Below are 25,942 nucleotides of genomic sequence, written 5' to 3'. Positions count from 1 at the left end.
GCCACGCTTTTCCTTAAAAGCCATCATCTACGGCCGACAATTCCCGATCAGCGTAACAAGTGGCGCCACAGTGGCAAGATGTTCACTACCTCACCTGGTATGCAGGAGGTCGTGGGTTCGATCCGAACCCTGACACCTGCACATTTAGAAACATACGTTTAGAGTGTTTGGCTGTTACACGTTTCCACGTGATAAGCCAATTCGTTGAGCTATCATTTGTGGCCGAGTCACTACTGAGAAAGAGCTACGTATCTCATTGGGCCTTACCTGGTAAAATAAAAATTGTTTTCAGTTTTAAGTGGCTTTTGGAATCACACTTTTAATACTTTAATGGCCATTATTTGAAACAGATGTGCAATTCAAATGCCAGTGTAATTGCAGGGCCCACACACATTTTTTCACAAAGCATCGTCTGTGTGTCCGTGTTTTAATCGTAGATCATAAATAAAAATCGTGATTTTTATTTTGTATCTTCACCCTGTTTGTTTTGGCAGAAGTCGCTGCTGCACCGCTTGATATATGTGGGACAGCTCCACCCAGATCTGGCGGACAAGCGGGAGCTTGCAGGTACACTCAGCGCCCTGCTCACGGTGGGCAGGCAGCAAGTGGGGAGGAAATTGGGGGGGGGGTCGGAGAGGAAAGCCGGGGGCACGCAGGCTGCGGTATGGATATCGTGCAGGAGAAATGTATGCATGTTGAACTTCTTTCGCACAGTACGTAGCCAACCGTGCTAATCGGAGGTGCACGGGGGGAGGGGTTAACGTCCGTTGCGATGACAAAACTAATACACATTGTGACGCAAATGCCTTGCGAACACCACACGCAAATACACAACATGGCACAAATGCCGAACACAAAACACCGATACATGACATTGCCCACACGATTTACTAACACCACATAGACCTGAGGAGTGGAAGTTTGATCTCTCTCTGTATTGTGACCTCTGGAGGGGGTGGAGGGGGGGGAGAGGAATGGGGGGGGGGGACCAGTGGCCTTGCTTGAGAGGCCGCGATACTAAATGTGTTGAGAACCACTGGATTACGTAAGTACGTATATATGTTGAACTTCTTTCGCACCGTACGTAGCCAACTGTGCTAATCAGAGGTGCGGGATTAAACAAAGGTCAAGAGGTCATGATGGCCAGGTGCCAGTGACGTCACCTTTGCAATTGCTTCTTTGTGCGGCATCCCGCAGCTGTTACAAAACCCGGCTGCAAATGAAGATGCCACCCGGCAGACAAAGTAGCCCTCGTAGGCACGTGCCTGGTCTGGGTGTCACGAATTGTGCGGCACGAGTTTGATTCGGAAGTGAAAAGCCATGCGGGAGGCCGCGTGGCACAGTTTGGCGCCAGCTATCACAGAGTGCGGCGGTCGTGTCACCACGGTTCTCTGCGGTGAGCACGGCGTCTTTAAAAACAGCGGCGCTACGCCTCTCTAAACAAAATTTACGCTGAGCCGTTTGCGCATTCCGAGATTCAGGGGTGAACGGGACACCCACCCTGCAACTTACAGGCGTCTCGGAACGGTGAAGGGTTAATGTTTTGCTTAGTCTGGCCTACATAGAGTCGTAGGGACAGTGCTACTGGATCATGTACTACTTCCCGCACCTCCGATTAGCACGGTTGGCTACGTATAGTGTGAAAGATATTCAACATACATACATTAATTATTAGAGTCCGCCCGAATTTTTTGCTTAAGAAACTTGGAGAATACAGTCAGAGTACTTTAAACTTGACATGGGCTTCGCCTATTTGAACTTAATCTTAAATTAATGCCCGGTCTTATAGCACCGGGAATATGGTAACCGTTCAAGTTTCAACACACACACACAAAACACCAACAACAACAACCGCTTGCGAAATTGAACAAAACTTTGGAGACTTAAATTTGCAGCGTTTGTAAAAGAAACACAATTCTCAAAAAGTGCCTCACTTTATGGTCGTCGTTAAACCGCCGTAAACACGCTCCGCCTCGGAGGTGACCTGAAAGAGGGCATTGCCTCAAACAGTCGGCTCACAACTCGTATCAAGGCATTTTTTACTAATACGGTAATCGCGATGCAAGTAAATCACTCTCAAATGTTGGATCTTCTGCAGGGAAATATTTGGCAGCGCTGAAGCAAACACCCAGATGTCCTGTAAAAAAATACATTATGTTCATAAAACTCGATATTGTAAAATAGGAATGTAGACAATTGTGCGCACAAAACATTATATTAATCCATTGGAAGATGTCCACCAACATTGTGATGAAATATGAAATGTTCAGAAAACAATGCCTTTAGAAATTGGCAGTAAAGGATTTTATGGTTAAACTGCAACTTACAAACCCAATACAACATGGAACCTGCATTCCCCATGGTATAATTACCATGCATTGACCTTAACAGGGAGTATGCTGTGTGCCTGCCTACGATGCAGACTGTTATTAATATTAATAGGTTGCTTATGTTGGAGTTCGCTAAGGCGGTATTCACTCATGCGGTGGTGTTAATTACAATGTCTGGGACCAGTTTCCAGACATTCATGGCAAGTTTGCGTGCTAATTATTTTGACAGTGCATTGCGAAAGCCATGCTCGTACTTATGAAACATAAAATAATAACTCACAGCCCTTTGTCAATCTGCTGTTGGATGAAGCCTCCCTTACACCATGTCAGTCATAGGGGTGGTTTGACCATACGTCACCACGCTGGTCATCGTGTGTTCGTGAAGGGGGAGCTGCAGGACTGGTTCAGATGTAACTCTCCTCTGTTGTGCGTCGTGGCCTTGAAATCGAACGCCGATCGCCGGGTTCACAGTGCAGTGCGCGAACCACTGCGCCCACCGCTCCCCCATGCTTCGAATTATCTGTCACCAGTTGGAGCTCTTTGCGCTAAAGAACAACGGAGCGACACCCTCTGTTGACGGCTCTGAGACGGTGGTGGAAATTCCATCGGTAGACACAACGTTATCCATAGGGCAGCCACTGTTTATACAATTTTGGGAGGAAATCGCCGACGCACCAATGTGAGGGGCCAACGCTCTATCCCACACAGAAGGGACGGATAATATTGATCCCCACTTTGCTGCACGGCCTTCTCCCGGCGAGCCAGGGTACGTACGGCGCGTCCCCGACGTCCACAGGGAGTTTCACAACATTTGTTACCTTGATCCACCAACGCACGCTGCTGCCTCCACCGTGCTGGATAGCAGGGCACGTGCAGCAGCACAGCCAACACCGCCCCCCGGGATGATCATAAGGCAGTTTTTTTTTGTGGCATAACCATCTCCGCCCGATTTTAGTCTTTTTGGACCACTCGATGAGCCTCTGGCTGGTATCAAGTTTCAAAGTGGTGAGGATGCAAAATTGATGTCCTTAAATGGTGGCATAAAACGTTCTCTCAGAATTCTGTGCTTCAGGCATTCAGTTGGTGCAACAGAACCCATGAGACAAATACATTATGAACATAAAACAAGAGAAATATCTTGGAAAAATAGGATTCGCGTGACATCATAGAGTTTGTGTGTATCTAAGTTGAACTTAATTCGCACCGTATGTAGCCAACCGTGCAAATCGGTGTTGCGGGAGAAGGACAATAAACTAAACACAAAAATCAGTTCTAAAGAAGGTATTTTTCATTTCGATTATTTAAAAGTGCATAGCTCCAGCGACTTCCTATTATCGGAAGGAAGAGCGTTCCAGACGGCCGCAGAAACGCATCTGAAAGCGCGTGATGCAGTGGCCGTCTTTATTCGAGTTTGCGAACGCAGTCTGGGCCGTGCATCGATGCATTCCTCTCCCTGGCCGTTTAACATCCCGTCGACTATGACTGCGCACATGTTTGTTTACATTTTATTACTATTATGATTTGTAAATGCATTGTACATGTGCACAAAGTGATCGCAGCGCGCTAAATTGCGATAACCCAATACGTCTCCGCGATCTTAAGCCGAAGTCTGCACCGAGAGCCTTCGAGAGAGGTGGAATACCTCAACGCAAATGCGCGTTTTGGCCAGATTGAAGCATTTAACTTGCGTGAAGACAAAGAGCCCCCGTATAGCCTGAACAGACTGTCGGAGCAAGTGGTGCTAGTGAGCCGGAACAGCACATGAGGGTATGGGAGTGGATTTCCAGCATCACGCTCAGCCGCCTTTGTCTCTGGAGGGGTGATGTTTACACACCAGACCAGGTACTTATTTAAGGCTGAGTCGACCTAAGGAAGGCCCAGGAACCGGTTCAGATAATCGTCACTTGATTTCGCCGTGAGCGGGAATCAAACTCGGGTCGCCGGGTTCGTAGCGCAGCGCGCTAACCGCTACACCACTTTTACCACCACCACCCACAACTCTGAAAGGTTAACGCACCATGGAACTCGATGACAATTACGCTGTGCCGAGAGCGAGCTGTTTCTCTCTTTCTGCGTGTACCGCAATGGCCTCCCTCCCTCCCGTGTGTCTCTCCTTCTCTGGGGCCAGAGTATTACGAGCGGCTGTTTGCTCGACTGCACAAGCACCACCAGGGCGAGGCGGCCTATGGCCTGCTTCTCATCTACCCGACGGCCGTCATCCACACCGTCGAGGTCAGAGCCCCTTGCGGCGCCGTGAGAAAAATATTTGTCCCGGGCCGTGCGGCGAGCGCTCACGAGGCCGACAAAATTGTGAGCGGGGGGGGGGGGGGGAGTAGTGAGAGTGCTGGGATGGGGGGCCTCTAGCAAGCGGGTGATGATTCAGCACTACGCTGACTGCCCCTGTGCGGCTCTTTCCTGCAATATTAGATGAAGACGCAACTCCCCTCCGAATACTGCTCCCCTCTCGCCCAGGGCATTCCAGTGTTGTCTGTCGCAAGATTGACCGCCGCATAAAATGCTTTAAAGTCAGAATTGGCCACGCGGATCTAGCGCTACAGTAGTGGCACTGCAATGTTACTACCGTGCGTTTTAAACTGCCCGCTTACGAGAGCACTGCGATGGGGTAACTGATTGTGAATTGAGAGTCGGTTCATTTCCCTTGTTAACAAAGATTACATTTGCACAGCCCCGGACACATGGCCTTCGGTGTGCACCTAGAAGACGCGGGCGATGTATTTTGCTGCGTTGCGCCTTCCTTTTAAGGAATAAAACCAGAGGCGGGTAAGCCCCCGGAAGGCTGCCGCATCGTTAAGGAAAAAAACAATTGCTCACCGATGTCTTTTCGTGTCGTGCCACGGGTTCTTCGGCACAAGCTCCGACCTTTTGCTCCAAGTGCTGGGAGCTACTTTAAGAAACCGAATGGAGCAGCTCAATTTCTCCCGACGATACGAGCGTTGCTTGCTTGCTGCTGTTGGTGTTGGCGTTGCCGGTTCAGCTCGAACGCGGGCTGCTCATTGCTACTGCTGAAGAAGCTCACAGTGCATGGAGTAAAACGTCGGACGTCTTGCCGAACAACGCACCGTACGACCCAAAGACGCATCGGCGAGCCGTGCAGGGCAACCACAATAAAAAAAAATCCTGCTTACGCAATAATTAAGGTTAACGATTGCTTCTTAAAGCAGGACCCTAAATCGTAACGATTAATCGACTCGCCGTTGGGCTTAATCATTCCGCTCTCACACAGCATACAGCTTGCTCCCCCCCCGCTATTCTATACGTTGACAGTAATTGACGGCAGCTTCCTGCACTGTCCTCAATGGTCCCATGCCAATTTAGGGGGGAATTGTTGGGAGTAGAACATTCGGGGAACAAAACACAGGGAAATGCTGGCGGTGTGCGTGACCGGCCGTGGCCGTGGGCATCCCGGCCCTCTGCTGATCTTGCTGCTCGTGTTTTTTGCGTGTTTTGATTTGGTTTTCAAATCGTCCTCCGTCTGTCGAGCGGTGCAGTGTGGGAGCGAGTCCATCTACGCCATCCTCAGGGACCTCAGGGACATGGAGCAGAGAGAGGAGAGGTAGGGGACGGGGCAGCGACGGAGAGAGAGAGTGCACGGCGCGCGGGCATCGACGCGGCGGCGGCGGTGGTGGCAGTGGAGCCGACTTCACGGCCTCACGGCCTCAACGTCCGCAGAATTAAATGCACGCCGGGTTTGCACTCCGAGCGGATGAAGTTGCCTTCCCCCCCCCCTCCCACTTTGACTAACCGCGTCACTGGCTTTTGTGAAACATGAATGAATAAGATGGGTTACAATGTTGAGTGAAGAAAAAAATATAAATATTTTGAATGCCTCTGCGCTGAAGTGAGAATTGGGCAACGCTCTTCTCTGTTGGTGATCCCCAAGAGGTGGCAGAGCCTCAGCATTCCTCACACGGGGAGCAGCAGTCTCTCCGTTCGATGACTGTTTCTTTTACAGAGCGGTACTCGCAGCAACCCACCTCAGACGGATGATATGGCTGGGTATTCTCCTGGCCAGGATTTGAACATGCTGAGGTGTTTTTTCCTACGATTGTGTAACCAAATGCGCCGACTGCAATCACTGGCGCCGAAAAGTAAAGTGTTGAAGCAGCTGGCGGGGGCAGTGGCGTCATGATATTTGGTTCCCGACCATGGCTAGCCTTGGTGACTTCTGAAACTGGCCATGTAGCCCCCCCCCCCCCCCCCCCCCCACTTATCGGCAACCTGTGCCAACCACCGCAGGTCGTGAAGTACTGCACGCTCAAACAACACAGCTTGGGGGAGGCTTTCATCCAGCAGTGGATTGACAATGGAGCCTTACTTATATACATAAATAACCATTGTGATTTACTGTTCTTGGTTCTTTCGGTAAAGTCACGTAGAAGGGAAGTAATAAAATAATAAAAGTAAAAAACATAATAAAATATTATTTTTTATTATTTTATTATTTCCCTTCTACGTGACTTTACCGAAAGAACCAAGAAGATGAATCCCTGCAATCACGAAAGCTTTAAATCGAAATTTACTGTTCTGTTTTAATAACGTGTCGATTAATGCGTCGCTTTCCGATGGAGGGTAGCACTGCCAAATTCTCGTTTGGGAGCGCATGGGCACTTCGGCTCCGCCGGTTCTGCCGCTGACTTTGACCGTCTGGCTTCGTGTCACGTCCGTCAGGAGCGTTGCAATGCATTACTGTTGCGCAACCCCCCTTCACTTCTCATCCAGGGCATTGCTGCAAGGAGTCAAGATTGTGGTGGTGTCACATGACCTCCCCAACAGGCTCTTTCAGCAGTGGTTCTGGCAGGTATGGGCGTTACGTACGGTGCGAAAGAAGTTCAACATACATACATACATACGCTTGTGTGAGCAGGGAGAAATTGGCTTGAATGTCTAAAAGGTCAATAGCCCCCCCTCTCCCCCCCAATCAAGACCACTGGTCCCAGCGCCCCCCTTTCCCCACCTCTGCGCTACCCCCCCCAAGGTTAGTAATCAATTTAACACGTAGTAGGTTTTCGCGACCAATATTATTCATAATATAGGTTTTTTGGTGAGATCGCGTTATTTATAAATGTGTCGTAACCCTCCTCACGTTTTTCAAAGGACAAAATAATTCACTTTTTTAGCCCACCGGTGTGTTGAAGAGAGAATCAACAGCACTTTTAAATTTGAGTACGACGTTTCGCTGATAATTACAATCAGCTTCATCGGGCAAGAATGGTGAAGCTCTCCTGTTGCTTCCGGTCTTAAATAGCAGCAGGGTGACATCATCATTTAATTCAATTATCAGCGAAACGTCGTACTACTCAAATTTTAAAATGCTGTTGATTCTCTCTTCAACACACCGGTGGGCTAAAGAAGTTAATTATTTTGTCCTTTGAAAAACGTGACACATTTTTTACTGTTTGGCCGTGTCGGGTGGTGGAGGGTTACGACACATTTATAAATAACGCGATCTGACCCAAAAACCTTTATTATGAAAGGTTAGTCATGCAAGGATACACATATCACATGGTCATGCCTCTTGTCGACACTGTTTTACCTGCCGTGCCATGAGATCAAAACGACAACATTTGAATTGCAAGTGTGCTGTGCTAAACATTAACAGCACTGTGGTAGCATACCTGAAAATTGGAACCGATGGATTCTTAAGCGTGTCAAAATTAACATCATTACAACTTATTTATCCAGAGAAGCCCCACTTGAATTTAAAGACTTCTTTTCAGGAGGGTTCTACATTGGGATCCTTGGCCAATTCCAATTCAAAGAGAGCGTTTGCTTTTGAGAGGAACCTGGAATGCGCAGAGATATCTCACACGTTCGAGGAAATAGCGCACAAAGATCCGCACAGATGCGTTCGTAAATCCACCTGATGTGCTGCCGTCTGTTGGCCACCGTGTTGTCCAGTGGCTTTTGCGAGTTTCTCATATCCCTGTGGTCAACTTACCCTCCTCGCCTCCGCACCGCTGGTTCACAGGCGAGCGCTAACATTCCTGGCTTATTAATAAATTAACGAATTAATAAAAGGACATTCAGTGTACGGAGAGATTGATGTAGCAGTGATGTAGGAAAATACTAGCCTACTCGTGACATTGGTGAGGTTCACTGCTGGGTTCCACCGTCCGCTTCATATATTTATAGAGAGCACGTACGGAAAGAAAAACACATCTGCAGTGAACTTATACACACGTCCGTACAATTTTTTCAAAGTCAATGAATGGAAAAGAAAATGTTTCCAGTTGGAGACCTGCTGTCAGAATACGGCGTTCACAATGGGGGCTCAGAATTCCCTCGGGCTACCTGCACGAGCCCATGATCGAATCACCCGGAATGCGCCCGATTGCATTGCCTCTCGGCAGCGAAGCAACGCTCCGGCCTGGATAGGCCTTGGACGGGCGACAACCACGCATAAAATAGCTGTTGCAGGCTGCGGGCCTACGTGATGGGCAGCGGAGGGCGGTGCGGCGAAAAGCCATAGTTGTACCGTACTTATATGCCCTCGCATCTATGCGCGCTGTCTTCACCAACTCGCTGGCGCCAAACTGTTCCGCACGCCCTCCCGCTAGGCCTTGTGGAAGCCTCGGTACGTCTTCCAACCTGAAGATGGACCGATAAAGTTATTTTAGTTTTTATTCCGATTCCCTTCCGGTGACGTAAGTGTACGTCCGTTCCGATGATGTAAGTGTACGTCATCGGAACGGAATCGGAAGGATTAAAACTGACGACGTACACGTACGTCCTCGGAATGGGAAAGGGTTAATAGGTCCTCACCGACAGTGCTTGTGCCCCTGACAGCCTGGGACACTAAACGGGGAGATGGTGTCCCTGTGCTCGCGTGAAGGTGCTGAATCTCCCTGCCACGCGACTGGAGGGAGACGGGGGAGCCACTGAGTCCACCGTGAATTTGGCGTCGGAGGCCATCACTCACGTGCTCAAGCTGGGACTGCACTTGCTCCATTCCCCTAAGGTTTGTGGTGGTTTCTAAGGCTGGGTGGGGGGGGGGGGGGGGTGCAGGGGGGGGGGGGTAAGAAAAGCAAACTTCAAAGCTAAAATACACAACACCAAAATAATACCGTGGGGACGCAGAGAGAGAGGGGGGGGGGGAGCGACAGGGAGGAAGAGGACAAACGTATTAAAAATTGGAAGTTGGAGAAGGTTCAAGGGTAAAGTTTGTAGGGGAGATTAGAGACTTGAGGCAGCTGCTTGGGAAACTGGACATGATGGAGGGGAAGTCTTTCAAACGACGCTGTGAAAAATGGTGACGGCTCGGTCAGCGCCTCGGTTCCCACGATCTTGCGCGTTCCCGTTTTGAAATCGTCAGTGACATGCGGACCATCGGGTACTTTGTGTAATTTGCAGAAAAAATGTTCACGACGGTGCTTGCAGCTTCTGAGGGCTTTTTAAGCAAGAGTTACATTTTCCCCCTCAACGACCGTGACTTAGAGGGCAATACATGCGTGTGTGTGTGTATAGTGCACCGGTTCACGCGGTGTCCTACAAACCCAGGACGCCGATTTCCACTCACGACCAACACCAGTGACGATTATCTGAACGGGTTCTGGGCCTGCCCTAGGTCGACTAAGCTTCAAATGGTGCGGTCTGTAAACATCACCACTCGGGAGACAAAGGCGGCCAAGCGGTGGTGCTGGCCACACACCCACTTGTGTGCCGTGCCGGCCTTCATAGGTGCTGCTCGCTAACAGCACTTGTCCCCAAAAGCCTGTTAAAGGCTGTGCGGGGGATCTCTGTCTTTTATATGTGTCGTGTATTTATATTTCGCGTAGCCGTATGTGCACAGCCGTTATTGCCAGGCCGTAAGCAAGCGCTGTTGATGGAGGGCAGGTTTTCCGAAGTCGATAACAAAAACACACGTGGCATCGAGAAAAAAAAATCGTATTTTCACAATCACGCGTTGACATTTCGGGTGGACAGATCGCTTCCCTGTGCGTTTGCCTCGTCATGTCGCCGGCTGTTTTATTTGTTTGCGGCTTTCGGTGGAGCTTCATGATGCGAGGAATGAGCAGGAGCCAGAGCTAAAGTCGGTACAGTTTGGCGTGACTTCGACAGGAAGCAGTGGCCCGGGTCTTCCAAAAATATGTTAAACTTTGCCAAAAACATGTCAGCGACAAAAAATTCGTCCGTAAAAAAAAAAGATGAAATCTTTGCAAAAATTATGCGGACCCCAGTATTTAAAGCACGCGTTACTAAATTTTCGGTTTCCTCTGCATCATTGAGACAGTGTGACTTCTAAAACAACTCGTAAAAAGACTAAAAATCGCTTCGCGAAAAGAGCATGAGACACCTTAGTTGTCATTTTTTCCGACGACTTAAACAAAACTCCCGAGTAATAAAACAAGACTCAGTTCATCACCATCATCGGCTGTCATCTATCCACTGCTGGATGAAGAAGGCCTCTTTCCATGACTATTGCAGTCGCCAACCCCTCGGAGTGTCACGACGACTGTCTCCTGCTCACGAGCCTGATCTAGAAAAAATATTCTAGAACTCACTTTGTGCACCACATTGTTCCCTCTTTCCCGCGAAAATAACTGACGTCGTCCACTGACCACTGTGACGCTGAAACGGCCAATGGCAAGTGCTCATACCCACTTGTGAAAAACACTTCGAGCCCATCGGGAATGACCTCTCTCCTGCTCCTGGCACGCGGAGGCAAACCAATCACCTTTGTTTTGCGTGCGCCAAATGTTACGTGGAAATCTTGGCACGTGCGCGTGTGTAACGTCGGTGGCGAAAAGACGGCTGGCTTTTCGACTTGCCCATTCGTTTTTCGCCGTGAGGCAATTTTGGACGACTCATTATCATCTTCTCACGAAAGTCATCGCCGGCCCGTCACATTGGCAGCCGCTACGTCTTCACCCGTCTAGCTAATTCTTCTGTGCGCAGTTCTGGCCCGCAGACTTTTGCTGGGCAGTGTAATTTGTGCACACTTTCCCGGTGCACAGCGGTGATTCCCCCATCATTCATCTCTCGTCTCCAGGCCGTGAGAGCCCGGCTCGTGTTTTGGCAGGGGGCCAAATTGTGTCCAAATAGTCAACGAATATCGGTTGAGAGCTTTGACGTCACGTCGCGGTCAAATCGCACGAACGCCTTACTCGTGTATGTACGCATGTTGAACTTCTTTCGCACCGTACATAGCCAACCGTGCTAATCGGAGGTGCAGGAGGCATGGATGTGATCTGTGTATCCTTGCATTACTAACCTTGGGGGTGAGGGGGGGGCACCAGGAGCAGCAGTAGGAGGAGGGAGGGCTGCTCTAACAAAAATGTCGAGCCAATTTCTCCCTGCTCACACAAGCATATGTATGTTGAACTTTTTTCGCACCGTGCCTAGCCAACCACGCTTTTCACAGGTGCTGAGTGGTGCTGTAGTGCACAATACCCCCAATTGAAAGACCCAACCCTATCACTAACCCCAATCATATCTGGCCCCAATTCCAGAGTTATGACTACGCCGATCTCCACGTTAATTACCGCCCTGTAAACTCCAACGCGAATTCTGATCGTCCGCAGCAGTGATATTGATAACGCATCCACTTATGGTTTGCTACATTAATAGTTTTAATTTCACCAACCTCACGGGGATGATGGGCGGATTTGACCCCTGACCGATATTTTAAACTCGTGACCTTCCACTGCTGGGTTGAGGGGTCTGCCACTGCACCGGTGATTTTGGCCGAGCGTTGTCAAGATTGGCACGGGCATCCCAACTCCCCCCTCCGCAGACACGTCGCATTCTGTCGAGAGGGTCGGAATTCTGCCGTGCGTATCAGACAGCGTGCCTCGGCTTATGACGCTTCACCACCACCACCACAACCATTACAACAACAGAGCAGATTGTATCCCAGACGCTCAGAGTTGAGTTAAAAAGTAAGGCAACTGCAAAGTATTGTGCAGACTTGACAAATGAGCGTGGAGCGCACCGATGAAAGAATGTTAATTCTAAACTTGGTGCCGCTAATGAGAGCACTCAAGTCGTTTTATTTAGATTTTGATATATATCTTACTGTCCAAATCTTTGAAACTTCAACGTAAATTAGGGCAGGATGGGTCCCAAGTTAAAATCCAAGTTTGAGTGGGGAGGGACAAACTCAGCCCATCATCATCATCATCAACACCATCATCATCATCAACACCATCATCATCATCATTAACACCATCATCATCATCATTAACACCATCATCATCATCAACACCATCATCATCATCAACACCATCTTCATCATCAACACCATCATCATCATCAACACCATCATCATCATCAACACCATCATCATCATCAACACCATCATCATCCGTCCCAGACCGATAAAATTGATCACTGCTTTTTTTTTTGGAAGCCCCATATCCACAGCGATTGTCTCCTGCCCCCCAGAAGTAGAAATTCTGACATTTTCACCACGGGCTCAGGGTCCCCCAATGGGGGAGAAGCAGCAGCGCTTTCCTCTCGATGGAGCGAGCAAGGGCAGGGGTAAGAGACGGCGCTTCAACTCAGAAGGCCGCACTCGCCCCCCCGGCCCGCGCGACCGCTCGCGATAAACTTTCTTCTCGGGAAAGGCAGGGGGGGGGGGGGTTGTGTGATGAATCGGCCGCCGAAATGAAATCTGCCGCGCTTGTGAATGTGGACGTGGCGCGAGAACCTCTCGCTCCCACGGGACGGACTCACTGCGCCACATCTGTTGGACGTAACGAAACGAGCGGGGCGGAGCGACATCGAACCGCGGGGTTCCGCTGGTGCTATGCATCCGGTCGGTCGGTCGGTCGCACGGACGAACGGACGGCCGCTCATTAAGCTCAAGCGCCGCATGTGGCAGCAATTACTATTTTCGCCGATCGTTAATATTCGTACAGACGAATGGGGGATGGGGCCATTGCCCGAAACGTTGCACAGGTTATAAAGGGTTAATTTTTATTTTTTATTTATCTTTTTGAGGCAATGCTCAATAGTGTTGTTGTTGATGGCATAGAGTTTATTCTTGTGTTATTCGTACTTGCGAGCCGCTACCAACGCGGCAGCAGCGTCAACAAATACATTATTAATACGAATATCATCGTTCCGTGACGCTCGCTCTAAGGTTTCACTTCGGGAGCCAGGATCCTTTATTTAACTCGGAGATAGAAGAAAAATACACCGATTGAGATGCCGCGTAAAACAAAGCCTCCTTAGCAAAGGCGACCCGGGTTACATGCCGCGTCGTTTTAGGTGCACAACATACTTTTAAAACATTCCTAAATTCAAGATCTAACTTAGGGGACGTTACTGAGTAGAGGCTGGTGAAATCCACAATTCTCAAGTGAGCATAAGCTAGCAAACAAGTGATTGCATGCTCGAAATTATATATATAAATAAAGACTTTAGCAACCCTTCCAAAATTGGCTGGAGCCCAGCATGTGGTGGTGGCGGTGGTGGGGTCTGTGACAAAATAAGGAACGCATATTACGTTGCTCTCGCAAATTAAAATCATTAATACGAGCCAAACGAGATTACACCACTTAAGAGTGAATTTGTGAAATAAGCACATTTAATTTTCGATTTAAAGCTTTTGTGACTGCAGGGATTAATCTTCTTGGTTCTTTCGGTAAAGTCACGTAGAAGGGAAATAATAAAATAATACAAATAAAACATAATAAAAAAACAATTCTAACGACGTTTCGGCCACAACGCAAGCAGCCGTCCTCAGGTGAAGAACAGGTCTGTCGGCTGTCGGACGCTGTCTTTCCGACAGACCTGTTCGTCACCTGAGGACGGCTGCTTGCGTTGTGGCCGAAACGTCGTTAGAATTATTTTATTATGTTTTATTTCAATTATTTTATTATTTCCCTTATACGTGACTTTACCGAAAGAACCAAGAAGAAGCACATTTAAGTTATATATACACACACCATCAAACGTGACTAATATGTACGTTTTGTGTAAAATGCGTCGTGGAGGAGAACGGCACCAAGATGCACACGGGACCCAGCGTGCTCATTTGGGGCATTGTCTGCCGTCTGCTTTGCGTGCGTTCGCGTGTGCGTGCGTTCGCGTGCACGTGCGTGCGTTGGCGTGCGTTCGCGTGCAAGCGAGCGCGCGTGCGAGCGTGCGTGCGTGCGAGCGCGCTTTGCGGTCGGGTGGAGGGGTACGGTTACGGAGACCACGTTGGCATTGTTGGCAAACACGGGCACCGTAGCCCCGACGACGGCGCTGCTTACGCGGTGCCTCGCACCGCGGGCTCATAGCCGCCCTGCGATCGTAGCGATTGACCCGGCGTCAAGAACGTTCGTCCCGTGGCATAGCTGTCGGGCGTCCCGGCGGTCAAACTGCACCGGGGGTGGCGTTCAAGTAACTGCTTTTAAATTGCTCACAGAATCATAATAATGTAAAATTTTTCCTGGAGGAATCTGATGAGCTATAAAGCTCTTTTTCACACATGTCCAGTTGGTGCTCACGGCTTTTTAAATTCAATTATAATAGCCTGGTTGCGCACTGGAACAGTGTCCCATTGATGAGATTTTAAGTAAAAAAAGTTCTTTGAATTATTATTTTTTATAGTATGTATGTTGTTTGTCTCTTCAGTGTGGTTCTGTAATATGTGAGCGTTAGTTTTAATGTTATGTCAGAAACACTTAGTTTGTGCTCTTCAGTTGCCAGGGTGAAAAGTGGGATATTCCTGGCCAGCTGGATCCAAAACGTGATAAACAAACACACGCCGCTGAATTCGCGCGGTATTCGTGACGGGTCACACTTTGTTCAATGCCAACAGTGGTTGATCTATGGATAAACTGGGCCCCTGCCATGAAAACGTGGAATTGCTTGCATCGGCATTCCGACCAGAATCTCGTTTGAGCAAGAAGAAGACACCCTGATGTAACGTTGAATTCCTTCGAAGTAGTACCAATTTTATCCATCCCCGAAGGGAAGATGGGCTAAGTCGATGCTCCAAGCGGGAGTTGAGCAGTCTGCCTGCCACAGCATCGTGTGGCCGAATTGCTCGTGTTTCGTGTCGTTCGTATTTTATTTCGGATTGTTATAAAACCTGATAGGCTGGAGCGGTTCGTAGAGAGTGCGCGACTTTGCGATCGAAAGGTTCGGAAATTAAATCCCATTCAGGGGGTCAATTCAGCTCCTCTTCCCTCGGGGTTGATAAAAATGATTACCGCGTTGTGGGAAGCGAATCGTAATTATCCTGCAGAGAGACTGGCCCCTTACCCTCAAGAATGTGGGCCCCGGGGCGACTAACGGAATTGGAGCACCGCTCCAATTCTCATTCAAGCAGCCGGCGCTGACTTTGAATTTAACGGTTCTCCTGCAGTTTAAGAGCAGAATGCTGCAAGCGGAGTGTTTTCCCCTGCTCCCCCTCCCCATTATAATGGCGCAATGTGAATGTAGCAACAAGAATACTGACCCTGACATTGATATTACTCTCGTCCAATCTGAGCTATTCCACGGATTGCGTTGGCCCCCGGTGTGATTTCACCGACACGCTCACCGCACGCTCAGCCACATCTGCACACACTCACCCGTGTTCTAACCGATGCACTCACCCACAACATTGCATGTACGCTCACCTCCGCAAACTTACACTGAGCCCATGACGTAACTTATGTACTCGACGATTACAACAACAAAATCCATTCATTCGCCACTGAGTGACGGTGACATCACCGCAGTGCACGTGCCAGGCTAGGTGCAGTCTAGACTGGCACAGTGAAGTGTCGGAGGCCCGCTGGCAGATGATGGGACAAGCGCAGGTAATATGGGTTGATTGACAGAGATGACTGGCAGATGCGCCACCTGTGCTCCCCACTGTGCTAACTCGCTGTGTTTCAGTCACCCGGTGCCCCACTCGTTGTTGTGTGCGTCACTCCTCCGCCCTCCGTTGTGGCTGGAGGGTGATCGACTTTCAACTACACACTCACTCCAAGCGCACACTCACCCATGCGCTCAGTCACTCATCATTGTTCATTTCATACGGCGAGAGTGCACTCACTCTTTGGCTGACCCGGGACTCTATCGGCAACTATGTGCTGATGTGCATTGTGTACGTGCCAGTGGTAGTGCAGGAGTTAAGCACAACCGCACTACGAACCCGGCGACCCGAGTTCGATTCCCGCTCACGATCAACAACAGCGGCGAACATTTGAACCAGACCTGGGCCTCCTCTAGGTCGACTCACCCACCGTCTTCGTGTGCCGTGTCGGCCTTCATAAGTGCTCGCTAACGGCAGTTTGTGGGCGGGGGCGGTACTTTGTTTTTTGCCTCTGTGCACGTGCCAGGTGAGCATGCGTCAGGCACTGGAGAGCGTGCGGGAGAGACACCCGGATCTTCTGCTGCCGCAAGACACGCTGGCACACCTACTCAGCTGTCACGGGCTGCTCACCCCAGCGGAATTCCTCACCGCCTACGATCGCCCCTTCCATCTCACCCTGGACTCTGGTAACAGTCCATGCCACGCTCTCGCTCTCCGTTTCTCTCTCTCTGGCTGCTACGGACTCCTCACCTCGACCGAATTCCTCACCATCTACGATTGGCCCTTACACCACTCCACGCTCTCTCCGACTCTCCGCTGTCTCCGTCTCCAACTCTCTCTGTCTGCACCAACAGGGAATTAATGGATGAGATTTATCAAAGTTGAGAAGTCACCCAAAGTTTACTCAATCGAGATTGTACGTGGCAATCATCGCGCACCCCGCTACTGCGAGAACAGGGCAGGACTCTCCGGAAAAAGAGTCATAAGACTCAGTGAGGCTTTCCTGGACAAACAAGTGGACTTACTTAATAATCATCATGACAGTTCGGCAATTGGCTGATATACAGGAATAAAGAAACGCAGATGGTATGTATGTAATTTAAACATCTTTCGCACCGTACGTAGCCAACCGTGATAATAGGAGGTACAGATGTCCAGTTGTCGTCGCTGTAAACGCGCTGGTGGTCAATTAACGACACATCTCTCTTGATCCATTGCCCTGTCCTTGGCCCACTCAGTAGCTCAGTCTAATTCCCCACCCCACTCAGTCCTCCATTGCCCCCGTGTACCAGAAGGTGACGACCAGGCATGTAACAATTAGTAAATTAAATCAACACAAAATGGGATTGTTGTGCCGTATCAGACTGTGAGTGGCGTGGCAACTGGGCAGTGGTGGATCTGCACGTTGCCTGTAAACCAGCACCGTGGAGGCAGCGAGGGTTGGTAGATCGCACGAAAGTTGTGAAACTCCCTTCCCGTGGGCGTCGAGGAGGAGCCGTACCCTGACTCACCAGGAAAAGGCGGGACAGCAAGTGGACTAATCGCCACCTGTTTACATCTGTACGGGGATCGAGTGTTGCACCCTTGCACGTGTGGGTTTTCATCGGGGGCGGGCCTCTGATTTCCTCCCACTTGGATAAACACTCATCGTTAATTGGCTGAAAACGTCTTGAAAGTGTAAAAGACCCAATGCGAGGACCCGCATGAAAAACATTCCTACGACTTGGTGTAGACTCTCCCGGACAGCCAGTGAATGGGTACGAAACAATTTCGTTCATATTTACACGTTGACATTGTGAAACTCATAATGCGTGCTTGTCCATCAGGCGAACCGTCTGAATGAACGAGACCAGCCGAGAGGGTTACAAACGAGGCAAAGCAGACGGTGCAACTTGAACGGACACCATAGAGTGGACACGCGATACACACAGCATGGGGCCCCAGGCAGTGCAGAACGAATCGGTGGACAGAACAGAAACGCGGATAGTACGAATTAGACGGAACAAACGAGGCGAATTTATGATTAAATTCAATTCAAAATCCGATTGGGACAGTTCATGATGCCGCATCAGGAATCACTTATTGTGCGCCTTTCAGCGAGCGGGGGGTGGCTCATGTGCCAAGCGGAGAGCCCCTTTCCCGTTTACTCGCTACTGGGGGACGACGTGGCGGTGATGCCGGCGTGGTGGTGGGGACGGGGTGGCGGTGGTGGCGGTGGTGGCGGTGGGGATGGGGTGGCGGTGGTGGCGGTGGTGGTGGTGATGCCGGCGTGGCGGTGGGGACGGGGTGGCGGTGGTGGCGGTGGTGGTGGTGATGCCGGCGTGGTGGTGGGGATGGGGTGGCGGTGGTGGCGGTGGTGGTGGTGATGCCGGCGTGGTGGTGGGGACGGGGTGGCGGTGGTGGCGGTGGTGGCGGTGGGGATGGGGTGGCGGTGGTGGCGGTGGTGGTGGTGATGCCGGCGTGGCGGTGGGGACGGGGTGGCGGTGGTGGCGGTGGTGGTGGTGATGCCGGCGTGGTGGTGGGGACGGGGTGGCGGTGGTGGCGGTGGTGGTGGTGATGCCGGCGTGGTGGTGGGGACGGGGTGGCGGTGGTGGCGGTGGTGGCGGTGGGGATGGGGTGGCGGTGGTGGCGGTGGTGGTGGTGATGCCGGCGTGGCGGTGGGGACGGGGTGGCGGTGGTGGCGGTGGTGGCGGTGGGGATGGGGTGGCGGTGGTGGCGGTGGTGGTGGTGATGCCGGCGTGGCGGTGGGGACGGGGTGGCGGTGGTGGCGGTGGTGGCGGTGGGGATGGGGTGGCGGTGGTGGCGGTGGTGGTGGTGATGCCGGCGTGGTGGTGGGGACGGGGTGGCGGTGGTGGCGGTGGTGGCGGTGGGGATGGGGTGGCGGTGGTGGCGGTGGTGGTGGTGATGCCGGCGTGGTGGTGGGGACGGGGTGGCGGTGGTGGCGGTGGTGGCGGTGGGGATGGGGTGGCGGTGGTGGCGGTGGTGGTGGTGATGCCGGCGTGGCGGTGGGGACGGGGTGGCGGTGGGGGCGACCTCTCTTATACAAACACGAGCTGGGGGCGTTGTTAAACTGTGAAATGCTTCACAAAGTTTCGGGCTCATTTCTCTAAATGTAAAAAAAAAAATTACACGTATATATGTGAACTATAATTTGTTTTTTTACGGAAAAAGCCCAATTTTTTTTAAGTTTAAAAATATATAGTTGATATGATTGGCCGGGCTAAGAGCAGTGACGGGTGCAGTCGTCCGTGCGCTTTGCTGTGAACCCGTTGACTTGAGTTTGATTCTTGGCCATGGCTAACATCAGTGACGCACGATATCCGATCCGCTTCTTGGCACCCTTCTCTCTTCTGGCGGAATGGGCCACATTCACCGAGTAAAGGAAAAATAATTGGCCGCAAGTTACTCGATTGCAAAAAAATTATTAATCCTCCTGATGAAGAGTCAGTGAATTATGATGCGGCGGTGGCATCACCGCCACAACGATGTCACTGGAGTGCTACGGCCGCGCGCTTGACAATGATTTTAAAGTTCTTCTTTTCTTTCGTCTCATCCTTCGTCTTCTCCTTCATCCTTCATCTTCTTCGTCTTCTCCTTCATTCCCTCCTTCGTCTCCTCCTTCGTCTCCTCCTTCGTCTCCTTCAGCAGCCCAGAGCACGCAGCCTGTGCGCATGTCTACGAGAAAAGGGCCACTTGATTTTTCTTCAGGATCACGTTTTCTTTTTAAACGGATAGAGGTGGCGTATCGGGGAGCAGCGCACTCACCTGCTGACCCGGCCCCCTCACTGGAGGTCTGTGAAAAAGAGCTTCATAGCTCATCGGATTCCTCCTGCAGTCTGAGTAAAGATTCTGATCCTGGACTTAAATCTCCCTGCGTGCCAGTTGAAACGATGGGGGGCAGGCGTCTTAAACCCCCCCTCCCCACATTCCCCACTCCCCCTCCATCCCCCATCCACCGCCCCTCCCACAGAGTTGGTGTGGCCGGCGCCACAGAGCATGACATCGACGATGGAAATCAACGAGGGCCAGGAAGGAGAAACTTTAAACAGCTGAGCGAGCCGTGCGGTGGTTTGCACCTGCCCCCACCAACCCCGCCGGTGTGAAACGCGCGCACGCACACTCGCGCACACGTGCACACGCACCCAACCCACGCATTACACAAAAAGATCCCCTGTGTAGCCTTAACAGACTGTTGGGGCAAGTGCTGTTAGCGAGCACCTATGAAGACCGGCACGGCACACGAGGGGGTGGCTGGCCAGCACCACGCCCGACCGCCTTTGTCTCCCCAGTGGCGATGTTTACACACCGCACCAGGTGCTCATTTGAGGCTGAGTCGACCGAGGGGGGGGCCCAGGACCGGTTCAGATAATCGTCACCGGTGTCGGCCGTGAGCGGAAATCAAACTCGGGTCGTCGGGTTCGTCGCGCAGCGCGCTAACCGTTACACTGCCGCTTCCCACGCGCACGCACACTTACACACGTGCGCACGCACACACACCCAACCCACGCATAACGCACACAGACACACACACACACACTTGGCCTAATTTTTCCAGGCTTCAGACTGAGCAAGTGAGGTTCCAAAAAAAAGAAATACTTTATTTCCGTCGCTGGGAATGCACGCAAAGGAATTTTTTGATGTCAATGTTTGTGCGCCTCTTCGAATCTTTTTTTCTTGTTTTCCCCGCCAACGTGCGAGGCAAATAAAAAGCGGCCCACATTCCTTCTTCGGGCTTCATTAGAAGCAGCCCAACGTGAATTGATGGCTTCACAGTGTCAAATTGCGATATCTCATTTCGCATCGAGTCGCCGGGGCAGATTAATTGGAGTGTTTTCATTCATTTAGATTTTAAGCGGGAGGGGTGGCTCATGAGCCGGGGGGGGGGGGGGAGTCGTGGGGGGGAATGGTGAGAGGAGGGGGGGCCACTGGACCGCTGCGTCGCTTTCTCAGAGCGAACGTCGATGGCCTGAGCAGGAGCACGGCACTCTGGGAGACCGGCTTCGCCGTCGCGTTGGCATTTCGCCGCGCAGACATTTCGGGCGTGATGTAGGATCGTCGTGAACAGGCTGTGGATGGGAGGATAAGATGCTGAGGTGGGGGGAGGGGGGGTGCAGTGTAGCGTTGTGACATCAGCCAGGATGCGAGTGTCGGGAGGGCTGAAGCAAGGCGAGTGCTGGGAGGGGAGATTCAATGAAGCGTATAGAAACATAGAAACGTTGCCACCCGCACAGAGAGACGTCGACACAGAGAAGCGTGTCTCTATAGGTAAACGCGTACAGAGAAACGGTGAGAAGGACGCAAAGGAACATAGATGGATAGATACGCGCGGAGAAACGGAGCGGTAAGAATCACAGAGAAACATAGACGGAGCCAAAAAGACACGCGCAGAGAATGCGCCGGCATGCGCGTAGGAGACAGACACAGACAGAGTCGTGGTTGAACGTCCAGCGGACGTCGGGGCCGGCCCAACTGGGCGGGCGGCGTAGACGAACCGAGCAGCACCATTGCCGCTGACGATCTCCAAACGAGGCCGAGCTCGGCAGGGCATCACCACGATGTCACGTGTGTTGTGTGCTTGTTTTGTGTTGTCGTCTCATCTGCTGCGTGCATCGTAGGGTGGATGCTTCCAGCACCCGCGCCACCACCAGCAGCACCGGAGGTCTCTGCAGCTGGGATTTCCCTCTTCAGTCACCGGCCAGCCAAACCCTGCCCTCAGCCTCCCCACAGCCTACCCTCAGCCTAACCAAATCTTGCCCTTAGTCTGCCCATAGCCTACCCTCAGTCTGGCGATGGATCTTGCATGGTTCATAGAGGCTGGGTGCTCTGTACACGTGTCCATGTTGTTGGAAACTAACGTTTTTTTTCCGGCCTGCGGTCTTATTCCGTTACAGGGGTGGTTGGGGGGTCCTCTCATTGTTTGACGACTGCCCTCAGCCTGCCCCCCCACGTGATAGCGTGACATCACAGACCCCGCCAGCCTGGGAACAGGCGCCCACTCTCCCAGAGGAGTGACCACCCAGAGGCGGCTGTCTGCTCCACGTGTGGGGGGGGTTGGTTTGGCAGAGATGGGCAGTGTCTCTGAATTACGTGTGACTCAAACAATGTCACTTTAATTATACTTGTAATTTTTCAATCGCTTTCGAAATTACCTCAGAGTAATTTGTAATCTGCATCTAAACTAATTGGTAATTTGTATTACGTGAACATTTAATGACATTTCCTCTGGTAATGTGTAATTTGAATGTATTCTGCCCATCTAAGGGTTATGTGAACATGGCTATAGGGACAGAAACCAACCGTGCCCCCTCCCTTCCTGCTGGAGATGCCGAGAGTCCATGGGCCAGAGCAGAAATTGGTACCACCTCAAGTAGCGGAACGCACGTAGTCGCGATGCGATTGGACAGCGAGCGGTTGGAACCTGCGAAAGCTACGCCACATCGGGTGGTCACCACATGGAACATGACCAGGGCTGTGGCTCATGGACGAGAAGGGGCACACAAACTAGAGATGATTTGTATTGCACCAGGTAAAGCCCACTGAGCTGCATAGCTGTTGTTCAGATGCGACCTGGCCACAAATGATAGTTCAACGGAGTGGAAATGTATAGCCGCCAAATGCGCTAACCCCGTATGTCTAAATGTGGAGGGGAAAACTAGAGGAAAACCCGAAGAGAAAAACATCCAGGCGACCACGGCGAGAGAGAAATGCAAACTCCAAAAGTGTCGGGGTTGGGATCAAACCCACGACCTCCTGTATACCGGGTGAAGTAGTTAACATCTCGCCACCACGGCACCCCAAACGCTTGCCCTGTGCACCGTGTACGTGCATGCTGGTACCACTGCACACACGCACACACGCGTTGTAGTAAAGAGTTATAATTGAATAACAACAGAGCTATAACTTAGAGGGGGGCGGTAGCTGGCCAACAAAAACAATGTGGGGGTGGTTGGGGGGGGGGTCCAGGAAGGGCAGAGGGGGGTCCTATTGTGGGTTCAACTATTTTACGCTCCGTCGCCTTTGCTCCTTAATGACTTTAAAAACAATAAAAGTACGTAAATTTACAAAAGTATAATAGTCCTCTGTTTCCAGACGAAAGCCTCGCTGAGTCCCAAGACTGTTTTTTGGAGAGTTCTTGAATTTTCTGCACGAACAAATTAATGTTTAAGACTGAACATACATGATGCACACATTGCTTTTCTAACCCCTATACGCATGCGTACGTACAAACTAAAAATATGTATGAATACCCACCACATTTATATAAACGGGAAATGTTATCGTATTCATAAGAGACACAGACCACTGACAGTCCGTTTTTTTACAATTCTAAAAGAACTTTACATCATATTGGTTATCAATGAACATCAGGCACTCATCCATTTTCGGGTCATTAAAATGAATACCATATTTTGGAAAGATAACAGTGGCCGTCCTACGTATAAACTGGTTCCCGTCGTGGGCACGTGGCGTTTCCACCGCATGGCAACCACCCTCTGCCCACGTTCTTGCTTTTTGTTAAATTACTAATCGACGGCCACGTACCGGCGGACACTTTGAGTGGGCCGAACGCCAGCGGGAAAATCACGCCGAGCCCTTGAACTATGGCTATTGGTCGCGAAAACCTACAGCGTGTTAAACTGACGTGTTCGTATTTCAAACAAACAAAAAACACACCAACCAACCCCACGTATTATCCGTGATTCGCCATCTCGAGCCGTTCACTCTCTCGTCTTCTGGGTCGTAAGTTTCCGCAATCAAACGCCGTTTCCACAGGTCCGCCCTTTAAACAAAACCAAATCGGCGGAACGTGCGACGCGATGTGTGTCCGCCACGAGGGCTTGATGTCGTCCCCCGGCGCGTGGCGAGCCGGCGCGTGATGCTCCCTTTCATGTTGGTCTACAAGCCTCCGGCGAAGTGGCGCAGAGACCGCCTTGCCGTCCTTTCAACTTAGCAGGGCAACGTTCATTCACCACACCACCACCACACCACCACCACCCCCCTAACAGCGAGGATAAAGGAGCGGCCCTGCAATGGCGCATCCCGCGCCACTTGTTGGCGGAAGATGGGTCTTCCACTCGGGGGCAGCCTTCTTCAAAGAGAGCACATTTCTAGCAGAAAACTTGGCCTACCTTGAACTCGCTGGCCAGATGCCTAGCCGGGCGGTGATGGCTATTGCACCTGGCCCGTAATCCGGCACGGGTGGAGGTGAGGGTTGGTGGACCGGACAGATGGTTGTGAAACTCCCTTCCCGTGGGCTGGAGAGGGGGTGACGGGGCCCTCATCCACGTGGTGGTTTTCTGCGCGCTGCTTCGGTTTCCTCCCACGTGAATAATGAGCGCACGTTCAACAACTGCTGAGAAAGAGTCGCGCGACTCAGCGTGGCGTTCCTCGGTGGGGGTGGATTTAAGAAACCCGCAAGCCCAATGTGTCGTCTGTCACGCCGGGAGTTCGAATTGAATGCGGCCGACCTCTGGATCGGAGGCCACAGTCGCTGCTGCTGTTGCTCTTCGCCGTCCGCTCCCGACAGGGAGAGCGGACGGCGCGTGGGTGGAGTGCGCTGCCCTGCGCGTGGCCGTGCCGACACCGTCACTCCATGGGATTACGATTCACACGCAGACACGCAGAGAGAAACAAAGAAACAAGCATCCGTGGGGAGAGTGCGGAGAGATGTACGCCCGGGATTACGCTGAGAGACGGAGAGAGTAACACCGGTTCGAGAAGTCAAACACAACGAACTCTATCTGCCGGGTTCATAGCGCAGCGCGCTAACCGCTACACTACCACTCCCCGAGGTCAAACACACACACACACTTACCCTGTTATACATACACTCACTTGAAACTCTTGAGAAACGTGAGTGGGCTTGGGCAGGACAAGTCGCTGGAAACGATGATGGCCAAGGAATGGAATGTGTCCAAGAGGGCATCCACCGAGGAGATGGAGCGATGAAATCAGCTCTTGTACAGGTGCCGAGCGGCTTGTTAGATCACAGGGCCCTGAGATGTGATGCTGACTTAGAGGGGCCTTCATCCAGCAGTGAGTTGACCATGGCTGACGACGTCAAGGACAGTGTCTCCTTGCTTAAACGAGCATTGAGTGGCGCTCGTTGTCATTTGTGACCCTGAGCCGTTGGTGGCATTCCGCATTCCTGTGGCAGAGGCCAGGCCCTCCATAGAACAACCACTGATGAGGATCCCACAAAGTGGTAGCCTATTTTATGGCCTCTGGAGAGATGATGGGTTGATTCAACCCCCGACCAAGGGTAGAACTTGTAACGTTCTGACAGGTAGATTGAAAACTCATTTCTTAACAATTATTTTTGTGTTCAGCCGATTAGCGCGGTTGGTGACGTACGGTGCGAAATAAGTCCACCGTACGTACATATTCTTAGGTTTTTTAGGTAAAGTCACGTAGGTAAAAAAATTTAAATGAAAATTAATAAAAGTTAAAATTCATTTATTTTTTATTTTACTTTTACTAATTTTAATTTTTTTTACCTACGTGACTTTACCGAAAAAAACCTAAGAATATGAATCTTTGCAGTCACGAAAGCTTCAAATCTAGAAATACGTACGTACATAGTCAATTGCTCAGCCACTGTGCATATACAGCTGTGGTATTGTTGGTATTATTGTGCAGCCCTTAGTCAATCCACGGTAATGGCAGCGCAGAGCCGGACCCACGCAACTTTTAACACGGACATCATTTAGACTTTTATAGTCTCCAAGCATTCCAGAATGGCAATGAAACCCAGTTCATTGCCGTGGTTCATATACCTGCATTAAAGCCATCCGCGTTTTATCAGCCGTGATCTATCCACTGCTGGACGAATGCCTCTCCCCCCCCCTCTCCA

At 51.1% G+C, this 25,942-nt stretch overlaps 1 protein-coding gene across 3 annotated transcripts in view; it reads left to right on the top strand.

Moving 5' to 3' along the window:
- Positions 1–23,036, top strand: part of TEX47 (testis expressed 47) — a 29,299-nt gene extending 6,263 nt beyond the window's left edge. For 2 of the 3 annotated variants that reach the window (XM_061558464.1, XM_061558447.1), the window contains exons 2-9: positions 495–567; positions 4,459–4,562; positions 5,840–5,904; positions 7,071–7,149; positions 9,184–9,309; positions 16,616–16,775; positions 20,060–20,186; positions 21,705–23,036. In XM_061558464.1, the coding sequence (XP_061414448.1) occupies positions 495–567; positions 4,459–4,562; positions 5,840–5,904; positions 7,071–7,149; positions 9,184–9,309; positions 16,616–16,775; positions 20,060–20,142 (690 nt within the window). In that variant the 3' untranslated portion in view covers positions 20,143–20,186; positions 21,705–23,036. Of the gene's footprint in view, positions 1–494; positions 568–4,458; positions 4,563–5,839; positions 5,905–7,070; positions 7,150–9,183; positions 9,310–16,615; positions 16,776–20,059; positions 20,912–21,704 lie in introns of those variants that run through there. The other variant, XM_061558456.1, reaches the window with a different exon arrangement.
- The last annotated feature ends 2,906 nt before the right edge of the window (positions 23,037–25,942 follow it).

The sequence above is a fragment of the Lethenteron reissneri genome, chromosome 3 (genome assembly GCF_015708825.2).
Source record: "Lethenteron reissneri isolate LAM-NWPU_2019-01 chromosome 3, ASM1570882v1, whole genome shotgun sequence".
Lineage (NCBI taxonomy): Eukaryota > Metazoa > Chordata > Hyperoartia > Petromyzontiformes > Petromyzontidae > Lethenteron > Lethenteron reissneri.
The sequence above is the reverse complement of the archived record's forward strand: the minus strand, read 5'-3'. Positions and strand labels throughout refer to the sequence as shown.